We start from the raw sequence: 27,690 nt of genomic DNA, 5'->3' as shown, positions 1-27,690 counted from the left end.
GTCAGATGGGCTCTTTAAATAACAATTTATTTGCCAAATAATATAATGCCTTTACAATATGTACATCGAACAGTCAGAATGTGCTATTAAGAAAATAGCTATACTTGTCAAAATAAAATGAAACATTCCCAGACTGCATAAAGTGGACGAGCATAATGATGCAAACACAGTCACACACACCCACTAAGATACTGAGGGATTCCCGACCCCTTTCTGCAAGTTAATATACACTTTGCAAATTCCCGTCGCCTATATAAAACAGAACTATAGTTCTTGAACACCATTCAATGTAAAATACACTTGCCCAACTCAACAGGTCCTTTTAAAATGTTCCGGCATTAAAATAAAGCTGTGCTTCTTTTACTTGATTATCCAAGTAAAATAATGTTTCAATTTCTCCAACACATTTCCCTTAGCTGAGGACCGGTTTTCCTACTATCAGTTATTTCCCATGCTCAATTAGCAGTAACACGATGATGAAAGTGATTAATACTTATCCTATTTCTGCAGTTCATGAATACATTAATTGTCCAGAGGATTGGAAGGTATTTACATGGATTTCAGTGCATGGCTTGTCTGTACAGTGCGTGTTCCTCATCATGGCAGATCATCCACTCAAGGAGCCTATTAAGCGATCTGTGTTCTCTCAGGTCCGGTATTAGAGCCTACTTCCACTGGAATTCCCTTTTTCTAATGGAGCTCAGCTCCAATTTCTCCTCTCTCTCCAAGTGCCTCTACTCCTGGAGCTCCTCAATGGCATCCATCTGAGTTCTGGAACACACCTCGCTCATAGGAGCCGAGTCCTCTCCCTCCACCACCAGCTCGCTGGCCATCTCATTGTTTTTCTGTGGGAAAGGAGAGAAAGAGATGAAGAGCAATTTCTTGTTATTTTGTACTTCACTGTTAAGGCTATACAGCAGGGCTCATCAACTAGATTCAGGCACGGGACAATATATTTTCTTGAGCGGATGGTCAGGGGGCCGGAACATAACTACAAATAAGTTGTAGACTACAAATTGACCGCAAGAAGCACAAACATATGACTACAACAATCATGCTTGCATTTGTAAAGGGTCACATATCTCACGTGTGGGAATACTTTGGAACAGATTTCCTAAATTAAAATAACTTGGAGCTTACTTGCTGGTGTTTTTACAGTCGTATGTCCAACAATAAATTGCTCAACTTGGGGGGCCAAATGAAAATCACCCGTGGGCCGCCAGCTGGGGAACCCTGCTATACAGTTTCTTACTCTTCCTTTATGTAGGGGTTCTCTCACCTGTTTTCGATAGACATAGCAGGCAGCAATGGCCACCATGGTAGACTCCCCTATGAAACCAGCCAACAGGGACCCAACCCCCAGTGTGGCCCCGTGGACACTGAAAGACAAACCCCAGCTTTCATTAACACTGGAACAACTGACAGTAGGGCTCAGAATACAGGATATACCGTAGGCCTATGTGGTACAGACTTACCCTATTGGGATACATTTTGGGGGGCCGTATAGACTAAAATAAGCCCATTTCACCCTTCCTCCAAAGAAACTAAAGCAAAATGGCCATTTAGTGTGTGGCAAGTGAAAAATGTGCGAATTAGTTCTGGAAGAATGCAAGTCATCCTAGATGTCTTGTTGTGAAATAGCCTGGCGTCTATCAAACACGGATGTTTTTTTCTGGGGTAAAGAAAGTATAGCAGCAGGTCTGATGTACTGGCTTCGGCTTGTCAGTCCGGATGAGAGGCGTTGCTAAGCGATGGAAGTCCTCTCTATTATGGTCAGTCTTTTATAGTGATTTATGCTCAGATACCATTTGCCCACAGTGAAATGACCATCTTGAAGTGACACCGCTTTGTCGCATGTGGTTCAGACAGAAATGGCAGTGACACATTCACTTGCATTTACAGATAAGGTAGGGTAAAAGGGCAGCTAGTATTGTCGATGGGTCAAATTCTTGTGCAACAAAAACACTCGCTTTGAGCATAGCACATAGATGCATGTTTTATTAACTCGGTACCAGTCCAAAAGTTTGGACACACCTACTCATTCAAGGGTTTTTCTTTATTTTTATTTCTACATTGTAGAATAATAGTGAAGACAAACTATGAAAGAACACATAGTAACAAGTGTTAAACAAATCAAAATATGTTATTTGAGATTCTTCAAAATAGCCACCCTTTGCCTTGACAGCTTTGCACACTTGGCATTTTCTCAACCAGCTTCATGAGGTAGTCACCTGAAATGCATTTCAATTAACAGGTGTGCCTTAAGTTAATTTGTGGAATTTCTTAACGTGTTTGAGCCAAAACAGTTGTTGTGACAAGGTATGGGTGGTATACTGAAGATAACCCTATTTGGTAAAAGACCAAGTCCATATTATGGCAAGAACAGCTCAAAAAAGCAAAGAGAAACGACAGTCTATTACTGTAAGACATGAAGGTCAGTCAATCCAGAAAATTAAGAATTTTGAAAGTTTCTTCAGGTGCACGAGCAAAAACTATCAAGCGCTATGATAAAACTGTCTCTCATAAGGACCGACACAGGAAAGGAAGACCCAGAGTTACCTCTGCTGCAGAGGATAAGTTCATTGGAGTTAACTGCACCTCAAATTGCAACCCAAATAAATGCTTCAGAGTTCAGGTAAGACATCTCAACATCAACTGTTCACAGGAGACAGAGTGAATCAGGCCGTCATGGTCGAATTGCTGCAAAGAAACCACTACTAAAGGACACCAATAAGAAGAATGGACATTAGACCGGTGGAAATCTGTCCTTTGGTTTGATGAGTCCAAATTTGAGATTTTGTTTTTAATATTTATTTAACTAGGCAAGTCAGACAAGAACAAATTCTTATTTACAATGACGGCCTACCAAGGTTTCAACCGCTGTGTCTTTGTGAGACGCAGAGTAGGTGAATGGATGATCTCTGCATGTGTGGTTCCCACCATGAAGCATGGAGGTGTGATTGTGTGGGGGTGCTTTGCTGGTGGCACATTTAACCAGCATGGCTACGAAAGCATTCTGCAGCAATACGCCATCCCATCTGGTTTGCGCTTAGTGGGACTATCATTTGTTTTTCAACAGGACAATGACCCTCCAAACACACCTCCAGTCTGTGTGAGGGCTATTTGAACAAGGAGAATGGAGTGCTGCATAAGATGACCTGGCCTCCACAATCACCTGACCTCAACCCAATTGAGATGGTTTGGGATGAGTTGGACTGCAGAGTTAAGGAAAAGCAGCCAATAAGTGCTCAGCATGTGGGAACTCCTTCAAGACTGTTGGAAAAGCATTCCTCATGAAGCTGGATGAGAGAATGCCAAGAGTGTGCAAAGCTGTGATCAAGGCAAAGGGTTGCTACTTTGAGGAATCTCAAATATTTTGATTTAACACTTTTTTGGTTACTACATAATTCCATATGTGTTATTTCATAGTTTGTCTTCACTATTATTCTACAATGTAGAAAAGAGTAAAAATAAGGAAACCCTGGAATGAGTAGGTGTCCAAACTTTTCACTGTTACTGTATATTATGCTACCTTATGTTTAATTCAAAACCATGCACAAAGAACCGGTCTAAAGATTTAATGAGGCTATTGGCTAAATATAAAACCGCAGAGAACCCATCAACTCATACCCTCACACTGAATTTGCAAAGTCTGCATTTGATGGTAGGTGATGTGGTGAACGGTAACAATTTACATATTCCTGATTACATTTCTATTCATGTTTGCTTATCATGAAACAGAGAGCAGCTCCTCAACTCCGTGTCAGATTGGAGTCCAATCAAAATTTCACACTAAGCAATAAACAAAGTTTGCTGAATTCAAATAGACCATCTTTAGATATTCCGTTTTAGAATAGGACATAAATCATATTGTAATGTGTCAAATCAAAGTTTATTGTTCGATACACCGATTTGAGGATGTTGTCGTAGGTGCAGCGAAATGCTTGTTTCTAGCACCAACAGTGCAGTAAAACACAAAAATAAACATTACACACATAATCCATAACATTTTTAATTAAGAAATATCAAAACAATCAATGTCAGACCAGAATATAAATTGTGTGTATATATTAGAGGTCAGCCGATTATGATTTTTCAACGCCGATACCGATTATTGGAGGACCAAAAAAAGCCGATACCGATTAATCGGCCGATTTTTAAAATAGAAATGTATTTGTAATAATGACAATTACAACAATACTGAATGAACACTTATTTTAACTTAATATAATACATCAAAATCAATTTAGCCTCATAAATAAACATGTTCAATTTGGTTTAAATAATGCAAGAACAAAGTGTTGGAGAAGAAAGTAAAAGTGCAATATGTGCCATGTAAGAAAGCTAACGTTCAAGTTCCTTGCTCAGAACATGAGAACATATGAAAGCTGGTGGTTCCTTTTAACATGAGTCTTCAATATTCCCAGGTAAGACGTTTTAGGTTGTAGTTATTATAGGACTCTTTTTCTCTATACCATTTGTATTTCATTAACCTTTGACTATTGGATGTTCTTATAGGCACTTTAGTATTGCCAGTGTAACAGTATAGCTTCCGTCCCTCTCCTCACTCCTACCTGGGCTCGAACCAGGAACACAGCCAACCTCGAAGCAGCGTTACCCATGCAGAGCAAGGGGAACAACCACTCCAAGTCTCAGAGCGAGTGACTTGAAACGCTATTAGCGCGCACACCGCTAACTAGCTAGCCATTTCACATCGGTTACACCAGCCTAATCTCGGGAGTTGATAGGCTTGAAGTCATAAACAGCGCAATGCTTGAAGCAAAACGCACGAAAGTGCTGTTTGAATGAATGCTTACGAGCCTGTTGCTGCCTACCATCGCTCAGTCAGACTGCTCTATCAAATCATAGACTTAGTTATAACATAGCAAACATTATTTGCTGAGAAAATAATTGAAAACAAAAATGACCCTAAAAAGCTTTGGAAATAATTTAAGGAACTAGGCTGTAGTAGTACTACCAAAAACAAACTAAACAGTATTGGACTGAACATCAAAGGGGAGATGGTATATGAAAAGGCAGAGGTTGCCAATGAATTCAACTCTTTTTTTTTTTTTTACTTCTGTTGCCAGCAAGCTGGTTAGCAAGCTGCCCACCAGTTCTGGTGTGTATGGAAGCAACCAAGTCAAGAAGTATTATGTAGAGTTAGGGGTTCAGCAAAACTCTTTTTCTTTTGCAAAGGTAGCAACAGCCAAAATAGTCAGTATGCTGGCAGAGCTTAAATGCTCCAAAGCCACAGGCCTGGATAATATTCCTGCAAGGTTTCTAATAGATTCTGCTGAGCAAATTGGCCCTTGTATTACGCATATTGTTAATCTCTCTCTTGAACAAGGCACCTTACCCAGGGACATGAAACAAGCTAAAGTTATACCTCTGTATAAGAAGGGGATCAAGTCTGACCCTGGGAATTATAGGCCTGTATCTATCCTCTGTGTAACATCAAAGATCCTGGAGAGAATTGTACATGAGCAAATGTATGAATATGTTAACAAACAGGGTCTAATGTATGAATTTCAGTCGGGTTTTAGAAAAACATACTCCACTGATTCATGTCTACTTTACTGACTTCATCAGGAAAGAGATTGATGAGGGAAACCTGTGTGGAATGGTACTGCTTGACCTACAGAAGGCCTTTGATACAGTTAACCACTGTCTCCTAATCTCCAAACTTTAGGCACTGGGGTTAAGCTGTATCCCTCTAGGCTGGGTAAAGTCCTATTTATCAGGAAGGGAGCAAGTAGTAGAGGTAAATGGTTCACTGTCTCAGGCAAAACCAATGAGTTGTGGCATTCCGCAGGGGAGCGTGCTTGGGCCTCTGCTGTTTTTATTGTATATTAATGATATGAAAGATGCTTGTTCTTGCCGTCTTTTTCTTTATGCGGATGACTCTACACTTCTGGTGTCTCACAAAAGTAAAACTATGTTGGAGAGCATACTTAGTACAGAGCTTACTAACATTAGCAAATGGCTTGGAGATAACTTATCTCTGCACTTAGGGAAAACTGAAGCAATTATTTTGGGATCCAGGCCTAAATTGTGTAGGTTGTCTGAAATCAGAGTGGAGTTAGGGGGTGAGGTGCTGACTACTAAAACCTCTGTTAGCTACTTGGGATGTATCCTTGATGGAATCTTGGGAGGTGTGAGCATGGCCAATACGGTGCTAGGGAAGGTTAATGCCAGGATTACGTTTTTGGCTAGAAAGTCCAAGCTGCTTGAAAAGGACTCCATGAAAGTGCTAGCTACTGCCCTCTTTCAATGCCATTTTGACTATGCTAGTACTTCCTGGTTTGGGGGCTTATCTAAACTTATGAAGGGGAAGCTCCAGATAGTCCAGAATAAGTTGATCAGGGTAGTTTTTAAGGTGAGTCCACATACTCACATAGGCAGGAGCTGCTTTCAGGAACTAAACTGGCTGCCTGTTGAGGCTAGGGTGTCCCAGATTAGACTAGGTTTGGTTTACAGGAGTATTTATGGTCCTGCGCCCAGATATTTAAGTGATTACTTTCCTTGTGTGCATCCCTAACACGATCACAGCACCAGATCAGGTGTTGCTGATGTGTGCTTATACAGGTTCAGGAGTAATGCTGGGAAAGGTACTTTCTTGTATACTGGAGCCTCAGAATGGAATGAGTTGCCTCTGCCTATTAAAACAATGTCCTCTCTGGACAGCTTTAAAAATAAAGTAAAAATATGTTTGATGTCCTCTGTGCCATATGAATAACCCCTATGATGTAACTGGAATGATGAGAGAGATGTTCTTCTTTTATGTTTTTGTTTTATTATTTCACTGCCGTACTGTGTTCGATCTTGTATAGCCTTCTTGTCTCAAGAGGACCACAATGGAAATAAGTCCCAGACTTTATTGTGTGTTATCCTCGATGATTTTATTCATGTGCATGTATGGCTTTTAAGTTTTATGTGTGCTTGTTTTTTTAAATGGTCGAATTAATAAACTAAACAACACACAGAAATACGAGCCTTAGGTCATTAATATGGTCGAATCCGGAAACTATCATCTCGAAAACAAGACGTTTATTCTTTCAGTGAAATATGGAACCGTTCCGTATTTTATCTAACGGGTGGCATCCATAAGTCTAAATATTCCTGTTACATGTTACAACCTTCAATGTTATGTCATAATTACGTAAAATTCTGGCAAATTAGGTGGCCCAAAAGAGAAGTGACACAATTTCCCCTGGTTAATATTGCCTGCTAACCTGGATTTCTTTTAGGTAAATATGCAGGTTTAAAAATATATACTTCTGTGTAAAGGCATTGATGTTTATGGTTAGGTACACATTGGAGCAACGATACGCACCGCATCGATTATATGCAACGCAGGACACGCTAGATAAACTAGTAATATCATCAACCATGTGTAGTTAACTAGTGATTATGATTGATTGTTTTTTATAAGATAAGTTTAATGCTAGCTAGCAACTTACCTTGGCTCACTGCATTCACGTAACAGGCAGGCTTCCTCGTGGGGTGCAATGTAATCAGGTGGTTAGAGCATTGGACTAGTTAACTGTAAGGTTGCAAGATTGAATCCCTCGAGCTGACAAGGTAAAAATCTGTCGTTCTGCCCCTGAACGAGGCAGTTAACCCACCGTTCCTAGGCCGTTATTGAAAATAAGAATGTGTTCTTAACTGACTTACTTGCCTAGTTAAATAAAGATTAAATAAAGGTATTTAAAAAATCGGTGTCCAAAAATACCGATTTCCGATTGTTATGAAAACTTGAAATCGGCCCTAATTAATCGGCCATTCCGATTAATCGGTCGACCTCTAGTGTATATATACACACACACACACAGTGGGTAAAGCACTATGTAAACATTATTAAACTGACCAGTGTTCAATGACTATGTACAGGAGTCTCTAAGGTGCAGAGCACAGGGCGGAGGCCGGCTAGTGGTGACTGTTTGTTTAACAGTCTGATAGCCTGGAGATAGAAGCTGATTTCGTCACTCTCAGCATATCACACAATGTTATGCAAATTGGTTTCTGTAGTTGATGACGCTTTGGCATGCTGGGTCTGTCATTTCTAGAGGCGTTTATGTGCGTCAGGTCGGTGCGCGCTGTTGATCCAAATAAACGACAACTTGATTATTTCATGGGAAATTATCGTCATGGGCTGTTTATGCTAGTTAAACTACATGTGAGTTTTGGTGGCCATACAGGCTCGTTACAATATCAAATCTCTCATACCACATCAAAATTAGGCCACATCATAGCTTACATTTATGAGACTGGTGAATCAGGAACTCATACATGTTAGCTAAAGGAAACAGACCGTGTGTACTAAATGGAACTCTATTCCCTTTACAGTGCACCCAGTCAAAAGTAGTGAATAGGGTGCCATTTCAGTGAGGTGTCCACCTACCCCATATAAGGCAGCACGACCAGGCTTGTGATGAGGACGATGATGCGGAGCACAGAGCTGGGGGCCAGCACAAAGGTCTTCTTCAGGGTCATGAGCCAGCCAGTCAGGTGGGCCCGGACTGTCACTACACACACGGGACAGAGTCAGTGGAAACGTCACATCAGACTGCTGTCTCAGCAGACCATGGCAGCATCCCAAATGGCCCCCTATTCCTTTTGTAGTGCCCTACTGGCACCCTATAACCTTTATAGTGCACTACTTTTGACCAGAGCTAATGGAGTTTTGGTCCAAAGTAGTGCACTATATAGGGAATAAGGGTGCCATTTGGGCCACAGCCCATGACTCCGGGCTCAGCATTGTGTTAACACAGAAAACCCTCGTACTCAGATAGGAACACGTCAGGACACTACATACTAGGAGGCTCATTTGGGTGACTAATCCTAAATGGTCAGACATTTCCTGTAACACTTCCTGTTATATATAGCAAGTATGTGTGGGTCATGGGGGAATCAAACTCACAACTCTAGTGCTGCAAACAACAGATATTACGCACTTTGTGCACTCCTTACCTGGCAGAGGGAAGAAGGAGAAAATCCTTAGTGGAACCACACAGAGCTCAGCGAAAGCAAGGTCCACACCAATCACATTCACTAGAATCTTCTCAGAGATGTGAGGGGTCCAGAACACCACAAAGCAGAGCTGGCCGCACAAAAACACACAGAGGTGTTATACACCACACGTAGCCGGGCAAACAAAAACAAAGTTATTTAACTCAGTTACATAACCTTGCCAAAACATTCCTCGTTGGAATTTACTAGATCATTAAGGCGCGTGAGTTTAGGTTCACCTTAGTCCCTTTTGAAGTTAACACAAGCCAGGCGTGTAACCCAAATATAATTCATTCTAATTGCAGTAACAATGTATAATACCGTACATAACACAATATTGCAACTCAAAATCACTGAGGTAAAAGACAACTTATAAACTACACAGAACAAAAATAAACGCATGTCCCATGTTTCATGAGCTGAAAGAGAAAAAAAAATACAAATGTTCCATACGCACAAAAACCTAATTTCTCAAATATGCTGTGCACAAATTTGATTACATCCCTGTTAGTGAGCATTTCTCCTTTGCCAAGATAATCCATCCACCTGACAGGTGTGGCATATCAAGAAGCTGATTAAACAGCATGATCATTACACAGGTGCACCTTATGCTGGGCACAATAAAAGGCCACTAAAAAGTGCAGTTTTGTCACAACACAATGCCACAGATGTCTCAAGTTTTGAGGAAGCACGCAATTGGCATGCTGACTGCAGGAATGTCCACCAGAGCTGTTGCCAGAGAATTGAATGTTCATTTCTGTACCATAAGCTGCCTCCGTCGTTTTAGAGAATTCGGCAGTATGTCTAACCGGCCTCACAACCGCAGACCACGTGTAACCACGCCAGCCCAGGACCTTCACATCTGGCATCTTCATCTGCAGGATCATCTGAGACCAGCCACCTGGACAGCTGATGAAACTGTGGGTTTACACAACCAAATAATTTCTGCACAAACCGTCTCAGGGAAGCTCATCTGCGTGCTCGTCATCCTCACCAGGCTCTTGACCTGACTGCAGTTTGGTGTCGTAACTGACTTCAGTGGGCAAATACTCACCTTCGATGGCCACTGGCATGCCCCGAGAAATGTGCTCTTCATGGATGAATCCCAGTTTCAACTGTACCCTGCAGATGGCAGACAGCGTGTATGGCGTCGTGGGCGAGGGGTTTTCTGATGTCAACATTGTGAACAGAGTGCCTCATGGTGGTGGTAGTGTTATGGTATGGGCAAGCATAAGCTACGGACAATGAACACAATTGCATTTTAAATCGATGGCAATTTGAATGCACAGAGATACCGTGACGAGATCCTGAGGCCCATTGTTGTGCCATTCATCTGACGCCATTACCTCATGTTTCATCATGATAATGCACAGCCCCATGTCGCAAGGATCTATACACAATTCCGGGAAGCTGAAATTGTCCCAGTTCTGAAATGGCCTGCATACTCACCAGACATGTCACCCATTGAGCATGTTTGGGATGCTCTGGATCAAGGTGTACAACATTGTGTTCCAGTGCCTGCCAATATCCAGCAACTTCGCACAGCCATTGAAGAGGAGTGGGACAACATTCCACAGCCGATAATCAACAGCCTGATCGACTGTATGTGAAGGAGATGTGTCGTGCTGCATGAGGCAAATGGTGGTTACACCAGATACTGACTGACTTTCTGATCCACGCCCCTACTTTTTTTTAAGTATCTGTGACCAACAGATGTGAAATCCATAGATCAGGGCCTAACGAATGTATTTCAATGGATTCATTTCCTTATATGAAATAACTCTGTAAAATATTTGAAATTGTTGCATGTTGTGTTTATATTTTTGTTCAGTGTATATGATGTGTTCCTCTGGTTCTGGTTAGAAATATTTGAATTGTCAAAGAAAATGTAGCAGTGCAGTCGTGCCGATGAATCTCGGATGTTTTGCTGAATGTCTATGTTTAGTCAGCATGACCTGTCTATTTGTATACAGTATTGTGACTGAGTCATCATTGAATCAGTGGTTTTTCACCAGACTTCCTCACTCTGTCTAAACCTCTAAAGCCATCTAAAGTCAATTTGTTATAAAGAAAATAATTTAAAACCCATTTGCTCTGTTTACAGTCTAAACTGGCAGTGAAACTTTTCCTTTGTGGTGTTTATTGTACACTTGTCCGTCTTCTCTCTGCACTGTTCTCTTTCCCACAGAGTCAGACGCAATCAGAGCAAGTCTTGGCATGTGGGCTGTCAGAGGCTGAGCCTTGGTTTCCATCAAGCCCGTAGGCCATGGCTATCTGGCCCAATGTGCAGTATGCTATATACAGGTAACTGCCAAAATAAAGGAAACACCAACATACAGTGCCTTCAGAAAGTATTCATACTGCTTGACTTATTCCATTTTGTTGTGTTAGAGCCTGAATTCAAAATGGATTAAATAGATTATTTTTTCCTCACCCATCTACACACAATACCCCAGAATGACAAAGTGTTAACATGTTAGTAGACATTTTTGCTAATTTATTTAAAAGTTAAATTATTTGGGGCGGCAGGTAACCTAGTGGTTAGAGCGTTGGACTAGTAACCAAAAGATTGCAAGATCGAATCCCCGAGCTGACATGGTAAATATTTGTCGTTCTGCCCCTGAACAAGGCAGTTAACCCACTGTTCCTAGGCCATCATTGAAAATAAGAATTTGTTCTTAACTGACTTGCCTAGTTAAATAAAAGGTCAAATGAAAAATATATATTTTTTTTTATAATTTAAATAAGTAGTCACACCCCTGAGTCAATACTTTGTAGAAACACCTTTGACAGCAATTACAGCTGTGAGTCTTTCTGGGTAAGTCTCTAAGAGCTTTCCACACATGGATTGTGAAACATTTCACAATTATTATTTTCAAAATTCTTCAAACTATTTGCAGGTCTTGCCATAGATTTTCAAGTAGATTTAAGTTTTTTTTAAACTCTAATTCGGCCACTCAGGCATATTCACTGTCTTCTTGGTAAGCAACTCCAGTGTATAATTTGGCCTTGTGTTTTATGTTCTTGTCCTGCTGAAAGGTGAATTAATCTCCCAGTGTCTGGTGGAAAGCAGACTGAACCAGGTTTTCCGCTAGGATTTTGCCTTTCTTTTTGATCCTGAAAAACTCCCCAGTCCTTAACATGATGCAGCCACCACTATGCTTGAAAATATAGAGTGGTACTCAGTAATGTGTTGTATTGGATTTGCCCCAAACAACACTTTATATTCAGGACAAAAAGTTAATTGCTTTCCCACATTTTTTGCAGTATTACTTTAGTGCCTTGTTATTCTGTACAGGCTTCCTTATTTTCACTCTGTCAATTAGGTTAGTATTGTGGAGTAACTACAATGTTGTTGAGCCATCCTCAGTTGTCTCTTATCACAACCATTAAACTCTGTTTTAAAGTCACCATTGGCCTCATGGTGAAATCCCTGAGCGGTTTCCTTCCTCTCCAGCAATTTAGTTAGGAAGGACACCTGTATCTTGGTAGTGACTGGGTGTGTTGACACACCATCCAATGTGTAATTAATAACAACTTCATCATGCTCAAAGGGATATTCAATTTTTTGTTTTAACCCATATACCAATAAACTCAGCAAAAAAAGAAATGTCCTGTCACTGTCACCTGCGTTTATTTTCAGCAAACTTAACATGTGTAAATATTTGTATGAACATAAGATTCAACAACAGACATAAACTGAACAAGTTCCACAGACATGTGACTAACAGGAATTTAATAATGTGTCCCTGAACAAAGGGAGGGTCAAAATCAAAAATAACAGTCAGTATCTGGTGTGGCCACCAGCTGCATTAAGTACTGCAGTGCATCTCATCATGGACTGCACCAGATTTGCCAGTTCTTGCTGTGAGATGTTACCCCACTCTTCCACCAAGGCACCTGCAAGTTCCCGGTCATTTCTGGGGGGGGAATGGCCCTAGCCCTCACACTCTGATCCAACAGGTCCCAGACGTGCTCAATGGGATTGAGATCCGGGCTCTTCGCTGGCCATGGCAGAACACTGACATTCCTGTCTTGCAGGAAATCACGCACAGAACGAGCAGTATGGCTGGTGGCATTGTCATGCTGGAGGGTCATGTCAGGATGATGTTCGGATGTACCGATCCTGTGCAGGTGTTGTTACACGTGGTCTGTCACTGCGAGGACGATCAGCTGTCCGTCCTGTCTCCCTGTAGCGCGTCTCACAGTACGGACATTGCAATTTATTTTCCTGGCCACATCTGCAGTCCTCATGCCTCCTTGCAGCATGCCTAAGGCACGTTCATGCAGATGAGCAGGGACCCTGGGCATCTTTCTTTTGGTATTTTTCAGAGTCAGTAGAAAGGCCTCTGTGACCTTAATTATCTACTGTCTGTAAGCTGTTAGTGTCTTAACGACCGTTCCACAGGTGTAAGTTAATTAATTGTTTATCGTTCATTGAACAAGCATGGGAAACAGTGTTTAAACCCTTTACAATCAAGATCTGTGAAGTTATTTGGATTTTAACGAATTATCTTTGAAAGAGAGGGTCTTGAAAAAAGGAACTGAGTTTAGGTGCCCTTTGCGAGGCATTGGAAAACTTCCCAGGTGGTGACATTTGTGTTTGAAATTCACTGCTCAACTGAGGGACCTTGCAGATAATTGTATGTCTTGGGTACAGAGATGAGGTCGTCATTCAAAAATCATGTTAAGCACTATTATTGCACACAGAGTGAGTCCATGCAACTTATTATGTGACTTGTTAAGCACATTTTTACTCCTTAACTTATTTAGGCTCGCCATAACAAAGGCGTTGAATACTTTGAATAGCTTTGCCTAATAATTAATAGCCCTTACTTTAGTGAACTTGCGAGACATTTTGTGAGATACAGCTTTTGATTAGCGATACATGGTATGCCTGGTGGCTGACCTGCCTGGATGTGCCCCTCCCCCCTCTCTCCAGCTTGCTCTTTCTTTACTGTGAAAGATGCGAGAGTTTGTTCTCGAAAGTAGCCTACGGCAACTAGTCTACTCGTCTCCTCCGTTGCAAAACTACTGAATCTTAGGAGTCGAGGAGTTGATTCTTAGCATAATCGAAGCTTGACACCGGGAATAGACGGGCAAGGAGTCGAGGAATCGATTATTTTGGAGTAGACTCGCAGCCACTCTGTAGCATGGATTTCGTACTCCTCCACAACTGTGTAGCACCCACTTGGTTGATGCTGCTGCTACAGCGCAAAAAAAGCCCACTAAACATCAGTCCAGACCAGTAGTCATCCTCACTACGAGCACTCTTCCATTTCCATAATGCAGTCAGGTCTCATTGATCAAAAAGCAGCCGGTGCTGCTGATGGATCTTTTAAATGCAAACATTAACGTTAATCAAGTCAACCTGCAATCAGTCCTGCAACTATGTGGGTTAAAACAACCAGATATCAAATCAACAAGTCAATAGCTGATACATCTAAAATATGTACACAATTGACAGAGATCTCTGTTTAGGCTGCCTTACGGCACCATGGCAACCACAGAACCCTGGTTGCCAGGCTTGAGCCCACACCCACTTGTTTATAACAGTGGAATTCCACATCTGGTTGGCATGCTACTGCCACTCCTCTCTGTGGCTCCAAGGCCTTAGCTTTTCCTCCAACTTCCTGTTTTTCACATCCCAAGTCATTAGGGACACATTTTTTCCACCCCATCAAATCAGTCTCGGGGTTTTTTTCTGTTCCCATTTCTACCCTGTATTTACCACATATCCCGATACCGAAACCGTGAAAAAACTGATTTATGACAAGGCGGAACTATACCTTTCTCAACAGTGCTTTTACAAGACCAACTTGTTGTGCTCTGTTCTATTATCAAGAGAGCTGGATGAAAAATAGGAGTCAGCTTTCATTACTTTGCTCTGAAATACACATGCATATGTAAACGGATATGTTATGTGAAACACATGTGTTTATGGAAATGCCACAATTGTATTATGCCCTTTAAACCCGGAGAAGAAGTGTTCGGGGAAACGACAGTACACCAACCTGGTGTGCCTCTCTCTCTCTCGCTCTGACACACTCACACACTGCAACCTGACTCCTGAAGTCAGATATAGAACAAAAAAAACACTGCTATATAAAAACATACAGGTATTGAAACCACTTATTCCGCATAGCTGGTTCTATACCTGCTCATTTGGTGGCTTAGCGCTTCAAGCTCCAGGGCTTATCCAGAGCCTAAGTATATATTTATCTATGGCCTAGTGTTTATCCATCCAGTGTCATCTTTGCCTTACTTCTTCCTTTTCACACGAGGAGTCGTTTTCAGCAAGGACAACAACAAAAAATTAAAAAATAGGCTACAGTTCAGAAAATTATTAAGTAGGATTACCCGTCTGACTAGATCATTATGTAAGAAGCATTGACAGGAACAAATGCCAAGAATGCCCACGTAGAACACTGAAAGGATGTTCCGCTCTGCTTGCGTGAGTCTCAAAACTGTTTTTCTCTGATCTGTGGCACGCTTTTGTGCCATAACTGACAAACAGAACACAAGAGCTAAGATCGTCTGGGTTTTGGCTCTGAATTCTACACTCTGGATTCTCTTTTTCTCTCTCTATAGTTAGTATACTTCCCAATAGTATTCGATTGTGTGACAGTATTGGAATAAAAACAAAAAAAGAGCCATATATGCTTCTTACCGTGAGCGATAGCACCAAACAACAGGCTGTAAACTTTTTGATATGAGTCTTTGTGACCGGTGTGCCGGATATGAGCTTATTGCTGGGATTGGTCTATTGAAGAAGAGAACATTATCATTAGTGGGAAATAAAATGCATGCCACCTGGACTCAGTACCCAAAGATATATAATATGTTATGATCTGCAACAAGAGGCTATTGTTAGACTGGCCTTGGTTTACCTTGTCGAAAGCGGGATAGACAGCCCTCAGTTCAGTCAGCCAGCCATAGGGCATGTGACCCACAGGGTAGGTGGCAGTGAGCACAGCCACTGCCTGGCCAAGCAAAAAGAGTCATTAGGATTCACATGACATTTAATTTCCTTTTTTGGACAGCTTACAGCAATGTAGCCAAGATGTTAAAACATGACTGACTAGCCAAAACCTGTCAGCAAAGACAATTAGCTTAGTTAGTAATCGCATTAGGATTTTCCCATGTTCCTACCAGGGCAAGTGCCTCGGGCTTGTCAGCATTGTGTGTAACCAATAAAAACAGGCAGTGACAGTCTTTGCACAGACAGGGTAGAGACGTTTAGGAATGTTTTCAGTCACTGTCCATGTGAGGTCACCCTCTGAGTTTCAGGTTGAATCACGTAAACACCACTGGCAGCCACTGTGCTGTTGATTATTTCCAGTTCATTCTGGTAAACAGCTTATTGTTTTGCCTCTGGTTAGGTCTCTGAATGCACGAAAGGTCCAGACAGATTGTTCAAATTCATTTGGGCCTTTCAGCTGTGATATCATGAGAAGGGAATCAACCTAGCGAGTGGATAAATGCAAAGCCTGTACTACAGGCCGAACTGATGCTAAGAGTTCAGCTGTATGAAGTCACCTTAGTGTCACAGTACAAGCATGGTAATGAACACTGGCAGTCAAAAGCCCCCCCCCACCCCCCACCCACACAGTTGACATTAGAAATTCCTCCTCCCATGAGCCAGCAGCCTCTCTCTTCAGACAACAAAACATTAGATTAGAATCCAGACCACTTCTGGTAAAGGACATTGTGTTTGGCAGCTGCCGAATAACAGTGAGTGGGACTGAGCTAAATGGGTTATTATTGGGGAGTGGACTGAGTAGTCTACAAACTCACCTCAGTAGCTGCGCTGCTCCCCTTGAGGTCCCGGGACACAAAGAGGTTGACAATGGGCCTGCTGATCCGCTGGGTAGCCAGGATGAGGGCCAGAGGCCACCAGAAACTCAACATCTTCCTGATGGTGGCATCTCCCTGCAAAGTGAAGTTAACAGGAACGAGAGGGGGAAACAAGGGTATGTTCAATCTGGGTGCTTTGTAGTTGTAGCACTAGCTCCTCATGTGAGGGCAGTAGTATTGATTACTAGATAAAATAGGGGCCATTGACCTGGTTCCTTTTGGGACATAAGCTACTATTACAAAGGTAGTCTGCAACTGCAACAAAGACAGTTTTGGAAGACCAAGATGAATTGATGCCCCAGTAAAGATACACTACATGTTGAACTCCATCTGTGTCATTTAAAAAATGACCCAGTAGGGCGACTAAGGAAGCGACGTACCCCCACGTCAAGTCCACTGGAGTCCGGGATCTTGTCGTGGATGTTGTAGTAGTAGCCTAGGCCCACGATGGTGAAGCGCACCAGGGCTCCCATGTACAGGGAGAGGATGGGGATGAGCAGGGGCTCCACACACGGCAGGTTACTGTGCAGCAGGATGGACACAAACACAATCTGCCACGGCGAGGAGGGAACCCACAGTCAGATCTCTACACACTCACTGACACTCCCAACACACACGACTCACTGCATTTTCTCACACACATAACATGCACACACATTTATACTGACTCTATACACACGCATTTAGATACAATCATCATATACGCTGATGCTACTCTGTTAAGCATATATCCTGATGCCTAGTCACCTTACCACTATACATATCTACTTCTAGCACTCCAGTATCCCTCCACATTGTAAATATGGTACTGGAACTGACCCTGTATATACAGTTGCAGTCGGAAGTTTACATACACTTAGGTTGGAGTCATTAAAACTCGTTTTTCAACCTCTCCACAAATTTCTTGTTAACAAACTATAGTTTTGGCAAGTCGGTTAGGACATCTACTTTGTGCATGACACAAGTAATTTTTCCAACAATTTTTTACAGATAGATTATTTCACTTATAATTCACTGTATCACATTTCCAGTGGGTCAGAAGTTTACATACACTAAGTTGACTGTGCCTTTAAACAGCTTGGAAAATCCAGAAAATTATGTCATGGCTTTAGAAGCTTCTGATAGGCTAATTGACATCATTTGAGTCAACTGGGGGTGTACCTGTGGATGTATTTCAAGGCCTACCTTCAAACTCAGTGCCTCTTTGCTTGACATCATGGGAAAATCAAAAGAAATCAGCCAAGACCTTAGAAAAAAATTGTGGACCTCCACAAGTCTGGTTCATCCTTGGGAGCAATTTCCAAACGCCTGAAGGTACCACATTCATCTGTACAAACAATAGCACGCAAGTATAAACACCATAGGACCACGCAGCCATCATACTGCTCGGGAAGGAGATGCGTTCCGTCTCCTAGAAATTAACTTACTTTGGTGCGTAAAGTGCCAATTAAATCCAGAACAACACCAAAGGACCTTGTGAAGATGCTGGAGGAAACAGGTACAAAAGTATCTATATCCACAGTAAAACGAGTCCTATATTGACATAACCTGAATGGCCGCTCAGCAAGGAAGAAGCCACTGCTCCAAAACCGCCATAAAAAGCCAGACTACGGTTTGCAACTGCACATGGGGACAAAGATCGTACTTTTTGGAAAAATTTCCTCTGGTCTGATGAAACAAAAATAGAACTGTTTGGCCATAATGACCATCGTTATGTTTGGAGGAAAAATGGGGGTGCTTGCAAGCCGAAGAACGCCATCCCAACCGTGAAGCACGGGTGTGGCAGCATCATGTTGTGGGTGTGCTTTGCTGCAGGAGGGTCTGGTGCACTTAAAAAAATAGATGGCATCATGAGGAAAGAAAATGATGTGGATATATATAAGCAACATCTCAAGACATCAGCCAGGAAGTTAAAGCTTGGTCGCAAATGGGTCATCCAAATGGACAATGACCCCAAGCATACTTCCAAAGTTGTGGCAAAATGGCTTAAGGACAGCAAAGTCAAGGTATTGGAGTGGCCATCACAAAGCCCTGACCTCAATCCTATAGAACACAGGTGTCAAACTCATTCCACGGGGGGCCGAGTGTCTGCGGGTTTTCGCTCCTCCCTTGTACTTGATTGATGAATTAACATCACTAATTAGTTAGGAACTCCCCACACCTGGTTGTCTAGGGCTTTATTGAAAGGAAAAAACAAAAACCTGCAGACACTAGGCCCTCCGTGGAATGAGTTTGACACCCCTGCTATAGAACATTTTCGGGCAGAACTGAAAAAGAGTGCGAGCAAGGAGGCCTACAAACCTGAGTCAGTTACACCAGCTCTGTCAGGAGGAATGGGCTAAAATTCACCCAACTTATTGTGGGAAGCTTGTAGAAGGCTACCTGAAACATTTGACCCAAGTTAAACAATTTAAAGGCCATGCTACCATATACTAATTGAGTGTATGTAAACATCTGACCCACTGGGAATGTGATGAAAGAAATAAATGCTGAAATAAATCACTATTATTCTGACATTTCACATTCATAAAATAAAGTGGTGATCCTAACTGACCTAAAACAGGAATTTTTACTAGGATTAAGTGTCAGGAATTGTGAAAAACTGAGTTTAAATGTATTTGGCTAAGGTTGTATGTAAACTTCCGACTTCAACTGTAGCTTACTTACTTCTTGTGTTCTTCTTATTTCGTATTTTATTTCTCAAGTATTTTTGTTCTACCTTATGTTATTTGTAGTACTACATTGATATTGATTACAGCATTGTTGGGTTTAGAGCTTGCAAGAAAGGCATTTCACGTGACATTAAAACTTAGACACTCCCTTAAGACCACATCACTGTCACAACCTATCAGAGCAAGGCATACTGCCAAGTCCACTTTTGAGGTCAATTGCATTAGTCTTGGCAACAAGGACCAATCTTCACTGTAATGGAGATTAGTGAAAAACAAGGAAGCAATCTGCTGAGTACCTGAGCGATAACATCAGAGATGGAGGCAGAGCCTACGATGACGCTGTATTTGTGCTTAAGGAGAATTCCAGCATGGATCCAAGCCTACAAAACAATAAACAAAGAGACAATTGATGCTTCTCCACCCAAGAATTTCAGAACACCAAGTACCCATTGTTCTTGTCTGGCTTGTTTAATAAAAGCAAGCCAAAGGCCCACATTGAAATCTGATTTCGACCAAGCAAAGAGAAGATATGCAGTCGTTGAAATACAGGGACAGGCGTCTGTCCATTTTAAGACCCAGCATGATGAGCAGAGGATTACAAATCATTTTTCTAGGTCAGGTGTTTTGAAGCTTCCCTCTGCCATGATTATGGCTCTCTAACTGGCCATACTTTGGGTCATGGAAGAGCTGGCATGCGTCCCAAATGGCACCCTATTCTCTACATAGTGCACTACTTTTGACCAAAGCCCTATGGGCCCTATAGGGAGTAGCGTGCCATTTGGGACGCAACCTTGAACCAAGCCGTATACTCTACTCAGCGCTCACCATGGCGTCCAGCAGAGGGAAAGCTGCCAGGTAGAGGAAAGCCCTCCTGGTCTTGTTGCCCACGGAGTCGTCCACATGGTGGAGCTTATTGATGATGTAGTAGCCTAAGTCTGTATGGGCTGTAGACGGGGAAGACAGTCAGGATACTATGAGAACTGAGGAGATGACACAACTAAATCGATTAGAAAAGTTGAACATGATATAAGAAAAACAGTAGTAGGTTTGCCCCAAAAAATAAAAGCTCACCCAAAAGCAGTTTACAACTGACACATATCATTGGATTGTAAATAATAACTTGGACTTAATAAGAAATATGGGTAGTTACTATTAAAATGTAATAATTTGGGATAAAACCACCGTTAAAGCCTCACCTATGAGAACATGAAGGATGAATGCTATTGTGCCTGCTACCGCCATGCAAAGCACAGCCTTGGCCCTGTCCCTCTTGCTGTTGACAAACACCAGGCCCACGTTCTTGAAGTCACTCATGGGCCCAGTGAAGAACTTCATTAGCGAATAAGCCAGCCCGTAGCTGGCTAGCATCTCAACTGCATCCTCTTTAAAGCCTGCTAAACCCCGGTTAAGAGCCTGCCAAGGACCAGAAGAGAACTTATTAGCCCCACTAGGCTCATCATCATACCATCATCATTTATACCAGTGCCGCGCTAGGCTGGTCCCAAATCTGTTTGTGCTATCATGTCAAATCCTTGTCACTCATTGTCATACCAAACATGTTAGCTGACATGATAGCACAAAGAAATCTGGGACCAGGCTAGTACTGCGATTTACTAGTAAACAAATGGCAGGTTTACACTGTATATAGTGAAAAGATAGCAGTGACATACTTTGTAAAGGTAATTTCCATGTAAAAAAAAAAAAAAAAAAAGGACCCATGAGCACTGACGTGAAGCTCATTAGGAACACATCAAATTGGGTGTCAAATGAAAGCTAAGAGTTTAGATGCATTTTTCAATCATTTTCCATCTAAAAATAAAAATTAGGCCTAAGTAATGGCTTGGATTTCTGGTGAAACGGATGGAAAAGGGAATTTAGAAAACCATGTAACAGAAGGTATTAGAAATACATGACAACATAATAATGTTGAAGTAAAGACCCCTGCCAACTAATATCGACACTTATTTGGTTTTGGAGAAAGGATTTGCTTTCTATAAGTTTAAGAAACATTGCCTTGTAATTCCGTTACCAAAAATTGACATATCGGGATTTTGGTAATTAGGAACTGCATCTACTTCCCCAGAGTCAAATGAACTTGTGGATACCATTTTTATGTCTCTGTGCTGAGTATGAAGGAAGTTTGAGGTAGTTTCGCCAGCCAATGCTAACTAACAAATCGGTAACAGAACTACTGAAAAATCTTTAACGGAATTACTGCAACTGAATTGGCTACAATGGGAAATTATAGTAGTCACAAACCACAGTTGGGTTACCTACTACTGTCCTCCCTTCCACTGGCATATTGTTATGTTAAGCTTCTAACTGTTTTTTGTTGTTTCATTTGATTTCAATAACTTTTTGACTGCACCCCTTTTGATTTGAATGAAACTATTCTTGCTGGTCGGTAGAAGTGGTCAGAAAGTGACTTTTTGGACCGGAATCCCAAAACATAGAGGTGCTCAAAGTTCACCCATTTTGCATCTCCCACTATACCATGAGACATCCATGTCTTAATCACTGGAAAAGATTAACGGTTGATTTTTACATCATTTAAAAGCTTACAAACAAGGTTGTCAAATTGCTTAATAATTTCTTGAAAAAAAATGTTAGAAAAAAAGTATTTTTAACTTTTAACGTCAATTATCTAAAAACGTATCTAAAAACATAATCTGAGGTGTTTATGTTGTGCCCGCCATCAGTTGACACAGCATACTCTTGAATACAGGGTGGGTGTCATTTCAATCATAGAAATATAATTAATAGAATGGACATATCCCTTCAGACGACTGCAATTTAGCTTGTACACCATTGAAATTGAAATGTTAACTTGCAATAAGTACCACAAATATGGCCGCCGGTCCACCCACCGTCGAATGTCAACTTAAATGGGAATGTCTATTCTGTCATCTATATTTCAATAGGTTTCCTATGGAAGATTGACAGTTATTTAAAACAACTGATATTCCCATTCAAGTCAACATTCTCTGATGCGTGGATCTCTTTGTGGTACCATTTTTAAAGTTTAAATGTCCATGTCATTCCCCTTTTAGTACATTTATCCGCCCTATATTCAAGAGCACGCTGTGTCTCAGCCGATGGCGGGCATTACACAAACACCTTAGATGATGTAAAAAAGGGTCTAAGCTAGGGCTGGGCGATATGGCCAAAATATCATATGGCGCAGTTGTGAAACAGACGTCTATGATTGGTTCAGATTTGGTCTGGTCTGGACCAACCAAATTTGGTCTTGTTTGCGGTCGGAGCTCATTTGAATAATAGCCAGAGTGTAGAATAATACTTATATGCAAAGGACTCATATATGCAAAGGATGCAATTGCATATTTCTACCTTTGTGTACCTAAACAGGATACATCACCATGAAAAAGAAAGAAATGCACAATTATGGATATGAATGTCAATGTAGTGCAGATCAGGGACCCATGATGTAATTCTACTTCGCTTACCGTACTTCAAACACCAAAACAGATTTTTTTCAAACTCAAGGTGTCATGTCATAGCTGACACACCCTTCTTTCTACACATATTTGAATATTAATTCGGAGCAGATATTTAACAGAGCTTTTGGAAAACGTGGTCGTGTTTTTGTGAACATTTGTGTAAATTGTTCAAAGTAGTCCTTGTGCATAGAGTTGTATGATTTGTTAAACTTTGAAATCAATGGGTTTTATTTGGCATACATTTTAAAGTGAAAAATCTGAGTCTCAGCGCGGAATTGCCCTTAAAGGCCCAGTGCAGTCAAAAACACGATTTTTCTGTGCTTTATAAATATTTCCACAATATGAGGTTTGGAATAATACTGTGAAATGTTGAAAATTATGATAATGCCCTTTTAGTCTAAGAGCTGTTTGAAAAGGCCGCCTGAAATGTTACCGTGTTTTGATGAGATGGAGTTTTGGCCTTCCATGGTGACATCACCATGCGGTAAATTGGTTAATAGGCCAATGAGAAAGAGAGTTCCAAACTTCTCTGCCAATAACAGCTCATTTTCAGTTTTCCCTTTTCCACTCACACCACTCCCAGACAGTCCTCGCAAAATTCTTGCTTGAGAAATTGCTCTTCGCCAAGTTTTTTTTGTGTGGAACATTTTAATTGAAAACAATCACAGTAAAGTACTTCATTGTTACTCAGAAATGATTTAATATTGAGATGAAATGACTGCATTGGACCTTTAACATAATGGATGTTTGGAAATATGATCAGCTAGGGCAGCCAGGATGCAAAAACATTGTTCTCCGTTACACACTGTCGTGATCCTGAACCACTGAACTAGTCATTCAACTAAATAAGACTTCCATTTAGCTTTGCCTCCAGAGAGCATCCACAGCTGCCTCTTTCCATAGAACGGAGCCGGGTGCTATTTATATCTGCTCACGTGGCCATTACATAAGCATAATCCTAACCTCTTCCGAGACACACTGTGCCGCTTGGACTCCCACTGTCCACAAGGCAAGAATACCAGCTAGAATGCTAGGCCTGTCATCTGTCATATGACTGGGCCTGAATGGGAGCTGTGGGTCACTGGTGTGGGGCTATGGCAGGGGAAGGACCTTCATAACATCTCCACTGAACTGTGCTTTAGTATTGCATGCATTATGGCATTTTCACGAGCCACAAAGATGCACAAGTATCAGTACATCTACTAATGATTAAATCAGTGACAGCGTTTATTAAACCAAAATCTACTCTTATTTCCCAGTTATATCTAGCGGACCTCACTTTGATCACTGCCCTAGATCCCTATGACAATTTATTTATTTATTTAATATTTACATTCACTGCTCTAGATATCACTGATGCATATATAGCCCAATCCCTCCTAACCACCAATGAAGGCTAGGCTACATCGTATAAACCAGTGGTGGTTGGTGATGTTTAAGATGAGGGAGGAGTATTTATTTATTTTTTCTTTCACGAGCATGGCCTTATTTCTATTACAGCATATTGGATGACTGTCATTCATAAAATCTAGGGTGTAATCATTAGTCCAAAAGTTACAAAAAGTTTCTATTGGACAAATTCAGGTGTTTATCCCCGTTTTGTTTGCTTCCGTTTAAGCAAAGTTTTTCAACAGAATCGGCGGAATGAATACACCCCTGATCACACTTAACCACAGTTCACTTTCATAGCAGTCACATACAAACAGCTTGTTATTTATATTTATATATATATATATATATATACTGTAATTCCTTCTCCCAACTATCTACGAGCACTCCGCTCACCTTTTTCCTTAGCTTGTGGACTTCAGTGCACAACACATCAGCTGTCTGTGACCAGGTGAAAAAAACGTTCCAAGCCAAACCTTCATTTCATGACTGCTAACTGCTACACACAGCCTACATCAGTCACATTATAGTCAATCACCATAGCTACTATAACTAACATGTTAGTAAACCTGCTACAATCATGCAGTACAGTGTAGTCAGCAGCAAGCAGTTTAGCAAATACACCGCAGGCCTTAGTGGCAATAAATTTATAAAAACCTTGACTTGGAAGAGTTCCAGTGTTGGATAGCCATATCCAGCTAGCTAATATAGCCTCCCTCTCCGTTTGATCTGGGTTTTTGAGTAGGCTAAACTAGCTAGCCGCATTTGATGCTAGCTAAGACATTGAATGTGAAAAAATATATACTACGAAATATGGCTAGCTCTCGCTTCTCCGTAATTTCGGAAGAAATCAATTTGTTCAACCATTTTCTTTCTCTGAGTCAACTACTCACCACATTTTATGCACTGCAGTGCTAGCTAGCTGTAACTTGTGCTTTCAGTACTAGATTCATTCTCTGATCCTTTGATCGGGTGGGCAACATGTCAGTTCATGCTGCAAGAGCTCTGATAGGTTGGAGGACGTCCTCCGGAAGTTGTCATTACTGTGTGAGTCTATGGAAGGGGTGAGAACCATGAGCTTCGTAGGTTTTGTATTGAAGTCAATGTACCCAAAGGAAGACAGAAGCTAGCTGTCCTCCAGCTACACCATGGTGCTACCCTAGAGTGCTGCTCAGGCTACTGTAGACCTTCATTGCATACAGTGTGTTTTAATCCATTATTTGGTGACATGTGAATATATTTAGCATAGTTTTATCAAAAAATATTTTTATTTATGAAATTCACTGAGGATGATGATCCCCTTCCTCTGATGAGCCTCCACTGGTATAAACACAGAAGAGCAGCCATTGTCTAAATATGTGTTACATCAGCTGCTAGCTAGATAATTTCTCTGTAGCAGAATTTGTTTACTGTTTACCAACATCAAAATATCTAGTCGCATTAACATACATTTATGCACGCGTCTGTTTTGGAATCTCTAGCCTTAGAATGGTCAAATGATGTAACTGTTGGCCACTACTACTAGTATTGGTGGTGGTCTTGTGGATAGATAAAAATATTCTGTACCATGTTGAAAGCTTAGCTCAAGTCAACATAGTAGTCAAATCAAGCAAGCAAGGTTTAGTTAGCGCGACAGTATTTTGACCGTGCCAGGTAGCTAGTTAGCTGCTTGACGTTCATCGCCTTGCCTCACCCCCAATGTTGGCTACTGACACATATCCTACGCAAACTAGGTTGTATCATGTCAATTTGATGTCGCAAACCTACCTGTTCGCCGAGGTCGATGGCTACATTGGTAATAGCCAAAGGCACCAGAAAGCGGATGAGAGGCCAATAAGGAATGAGAGATGGAAATTCCACCATAGTGTAGCCGGGGTGACAGAACGAGGGGCATCTGCCTCTGTCTTGACTATTTAAAAAAAAATGTGTTGGTAGAATAGATTGTAGGCACTTCACTTCTCGTGAAATAAATGTCAATTCAATTGACGATACTGTACGTTACAAGTCAGAACGCTCCCCGCATCGCAGTTTCCAAGAAATATGCTTCGGTGTGCAGAGGAGAAGGTCATCAGCAATTGCAGATGGGCGCTTCTCCATTGCTCGACATCGGTGAAGGAGAAAATGACAGCTAGCTGCATGAAAATTAGACAGAAAATCCAGCGATAAGGTCTCGACTTGAATCATAACAATAATCGGGAATTCCAGAGACAGCTCTTGTAGTATAATATTCTGAGCGTTCGACAGCCTGCCATCCCGCCTTGACTGGCGTCAAACCACGTGTGTGTCGTGAACAACATTAGCGTGAGCAACAATAGTGAAATCGACCGTTCGCCTTCAAAGTAAAGGTTCCCCCCATTGAAACTGATGCAAACGGATAGAAATAGTGGAACATGTCACAATTGGACTAGATAATGCTAAACAAGGTTGGAATGTTGTTATATAAATGCAACAAAAGACAATAATGACTTAATTTGACACACAATTGTTTTTTTTGAAATCGCACTGTGGATGTGTTAGACTTTAGAATTGCATTGGGGACAGCCTTACCTCTGGATCTTGGGTCCATGAAATGGAGTATCAGCCTGCTCAGTGACACCCACAGATTACAATTCTAAAGTGTACAGAAATATTAACATCTTAGATCTTATTAGGAAACCCAAGGCATCTATTATTGAGGCATTGTTAGTTTTACACTTAAGACATGACTCAGCCAGTGTGCTGTAGAATTCGTGAATTTTGTCTCTTGTGTAATAAATTACATTAGTTTATAATCGATTAAGCATACATATGCCAATATCAGTTCTTTTTAAGTCTTGGTTACAGTAGTTTTTTTTTTCTAAGAGATTATCAGTTGGAAAGGCTCTCTGCAAGGTTTTGTATATCGTATTTATCATACGATAGTACAATTATGCTGACTGTGATTTGACCCTCCACAGGATGTTCTGTAAGAACAATGCTGATGCTTCTCTTTTCAAGATTTTTTTTTTCTTTACCAACACACATTAAGCGCACACACACACACTTTTGGTCATATAACATGAATCTTAACTGGGAGTGAATCTTGGTGGAATAGTACTTGAGTTACTCCGAATGAATTGTGGTTCTATAAGGCAAAAACATGCACAACATAACAGTAAAGTGTCATAATTATGCAATATAGATATAAACATGAATGAATAAGCATAATAGTACACTATTACAACACAGCTATAAACAGGGCTATAAACTTAGCAGCATGAACATTAACCTAAAGATGAGATGAACCTCTTGTTGGAGAGAGAGAAACCAATTACTGAGACTGA

General features: G+C 41.2%; 2 protein-coding genes across 3 annotated transcripts in view; one reads left to right on the top strand and one right to left on the bottom strand.

Annotated features, from left to right (window-relative positions):
* Positions 1 to 27,690, top strand: part of LOC139531929 (uncharacterized) — a 47,803-nt gene that overhangs the window by 10,366 nt on the left and 9,747 nt on the right. The window contains exon 11 of one of the 2 annotated variants that reach the window (XM_071328942.1): positions 11,201 to 11,348. The exons of the other annotated variant lie outside the window; for it this stretch is intronic. Coding sequence (XP_071185043.1) covers positions 11,201 to 11,275 — 75 coding nt within the window. The 3' untranslated portion in view covers positions 11,276 to 11,348. Of the gene's footprint in view, positions 1 to 11,200; positions 11,349 to 27,690 lie in introns of those variants that run through there. 2 annotated transcript variants of the gene reach the window in all.
* On the bottom strand, positions 9 to 26,741 carry LOC139531930 (progressive ankylosis protein homolog B-like). The gene is made up of 12 exons (XM_071328945.1): positions 26,156 to 26,741; positions 20,738 to 20,954; positions 20,367 to 20,485; positions 19,838 to 19,921; positions 17,250 to 17,420; positions 16,810 to 16,944; positions 15,903 to 15,995; positions 15,683 to 15,775; positions 8,974 to 9,103; positions 8,405 to 8,528; positions 1,280 to 1,379; positions 9 to 845 (listed from the first exon to the last, which is right to left on the bottom strand). The coding sequence occupies exons 1-12, from the start codon at positions 26,249 to 26,251 to the stop codon at positions 735 to 737; spliced, it is 1,473 nt and encodes a 490-aa protein (XP_071185046.1). The 5' UTR covers positions 26,252 to 26,741; the 3' UTR covers positions 9 to 734.

This window comes from Salvelinus alpinus, chromosome 10 (genome assembly GCF_045679555.1).
Source record: "Salvelinus alpinus chromosome 10, SLU_Salpinus.1, whole genome shotgun sequence".
NCBI lineage: Eukaryota > Metazoa > Chordata > Actinopteri > Salmoniformes > Salmonidae > Salvelinus > Salvelinus alpinus.
The sequence above is the reverse complement of the archived record's forward strand: the minus strand, read 5'-3'. Positions and strand labels throughout refer to the sequence as shown.

Bases quoted from the DNA above. Each gene is read 5' to 3' on its own strand.
- LOC139531930 (XM_071328945.1), bottom strand. From the start codon at position 26,251: ATGGTGGAATTTCCATCTCTCATTCCTTATTGGCCTCTCATCCGCTTT. The intron at 9,104-15,682 runs GTAAGAAGCATA...TTGTGCGGCCAG, and splicing joins GTTTGGTGCTATCGCTCACG to CTCTGCTTTGTGGTGTTCTG. The intron at 8,529-8,973 runs GTAAGGAGTGCA...CCGTGTGTGTAG, and splicing joins CTCCTTCTTCCCTCTGCCAG to TGACAGTCCGGGCCCACCTG.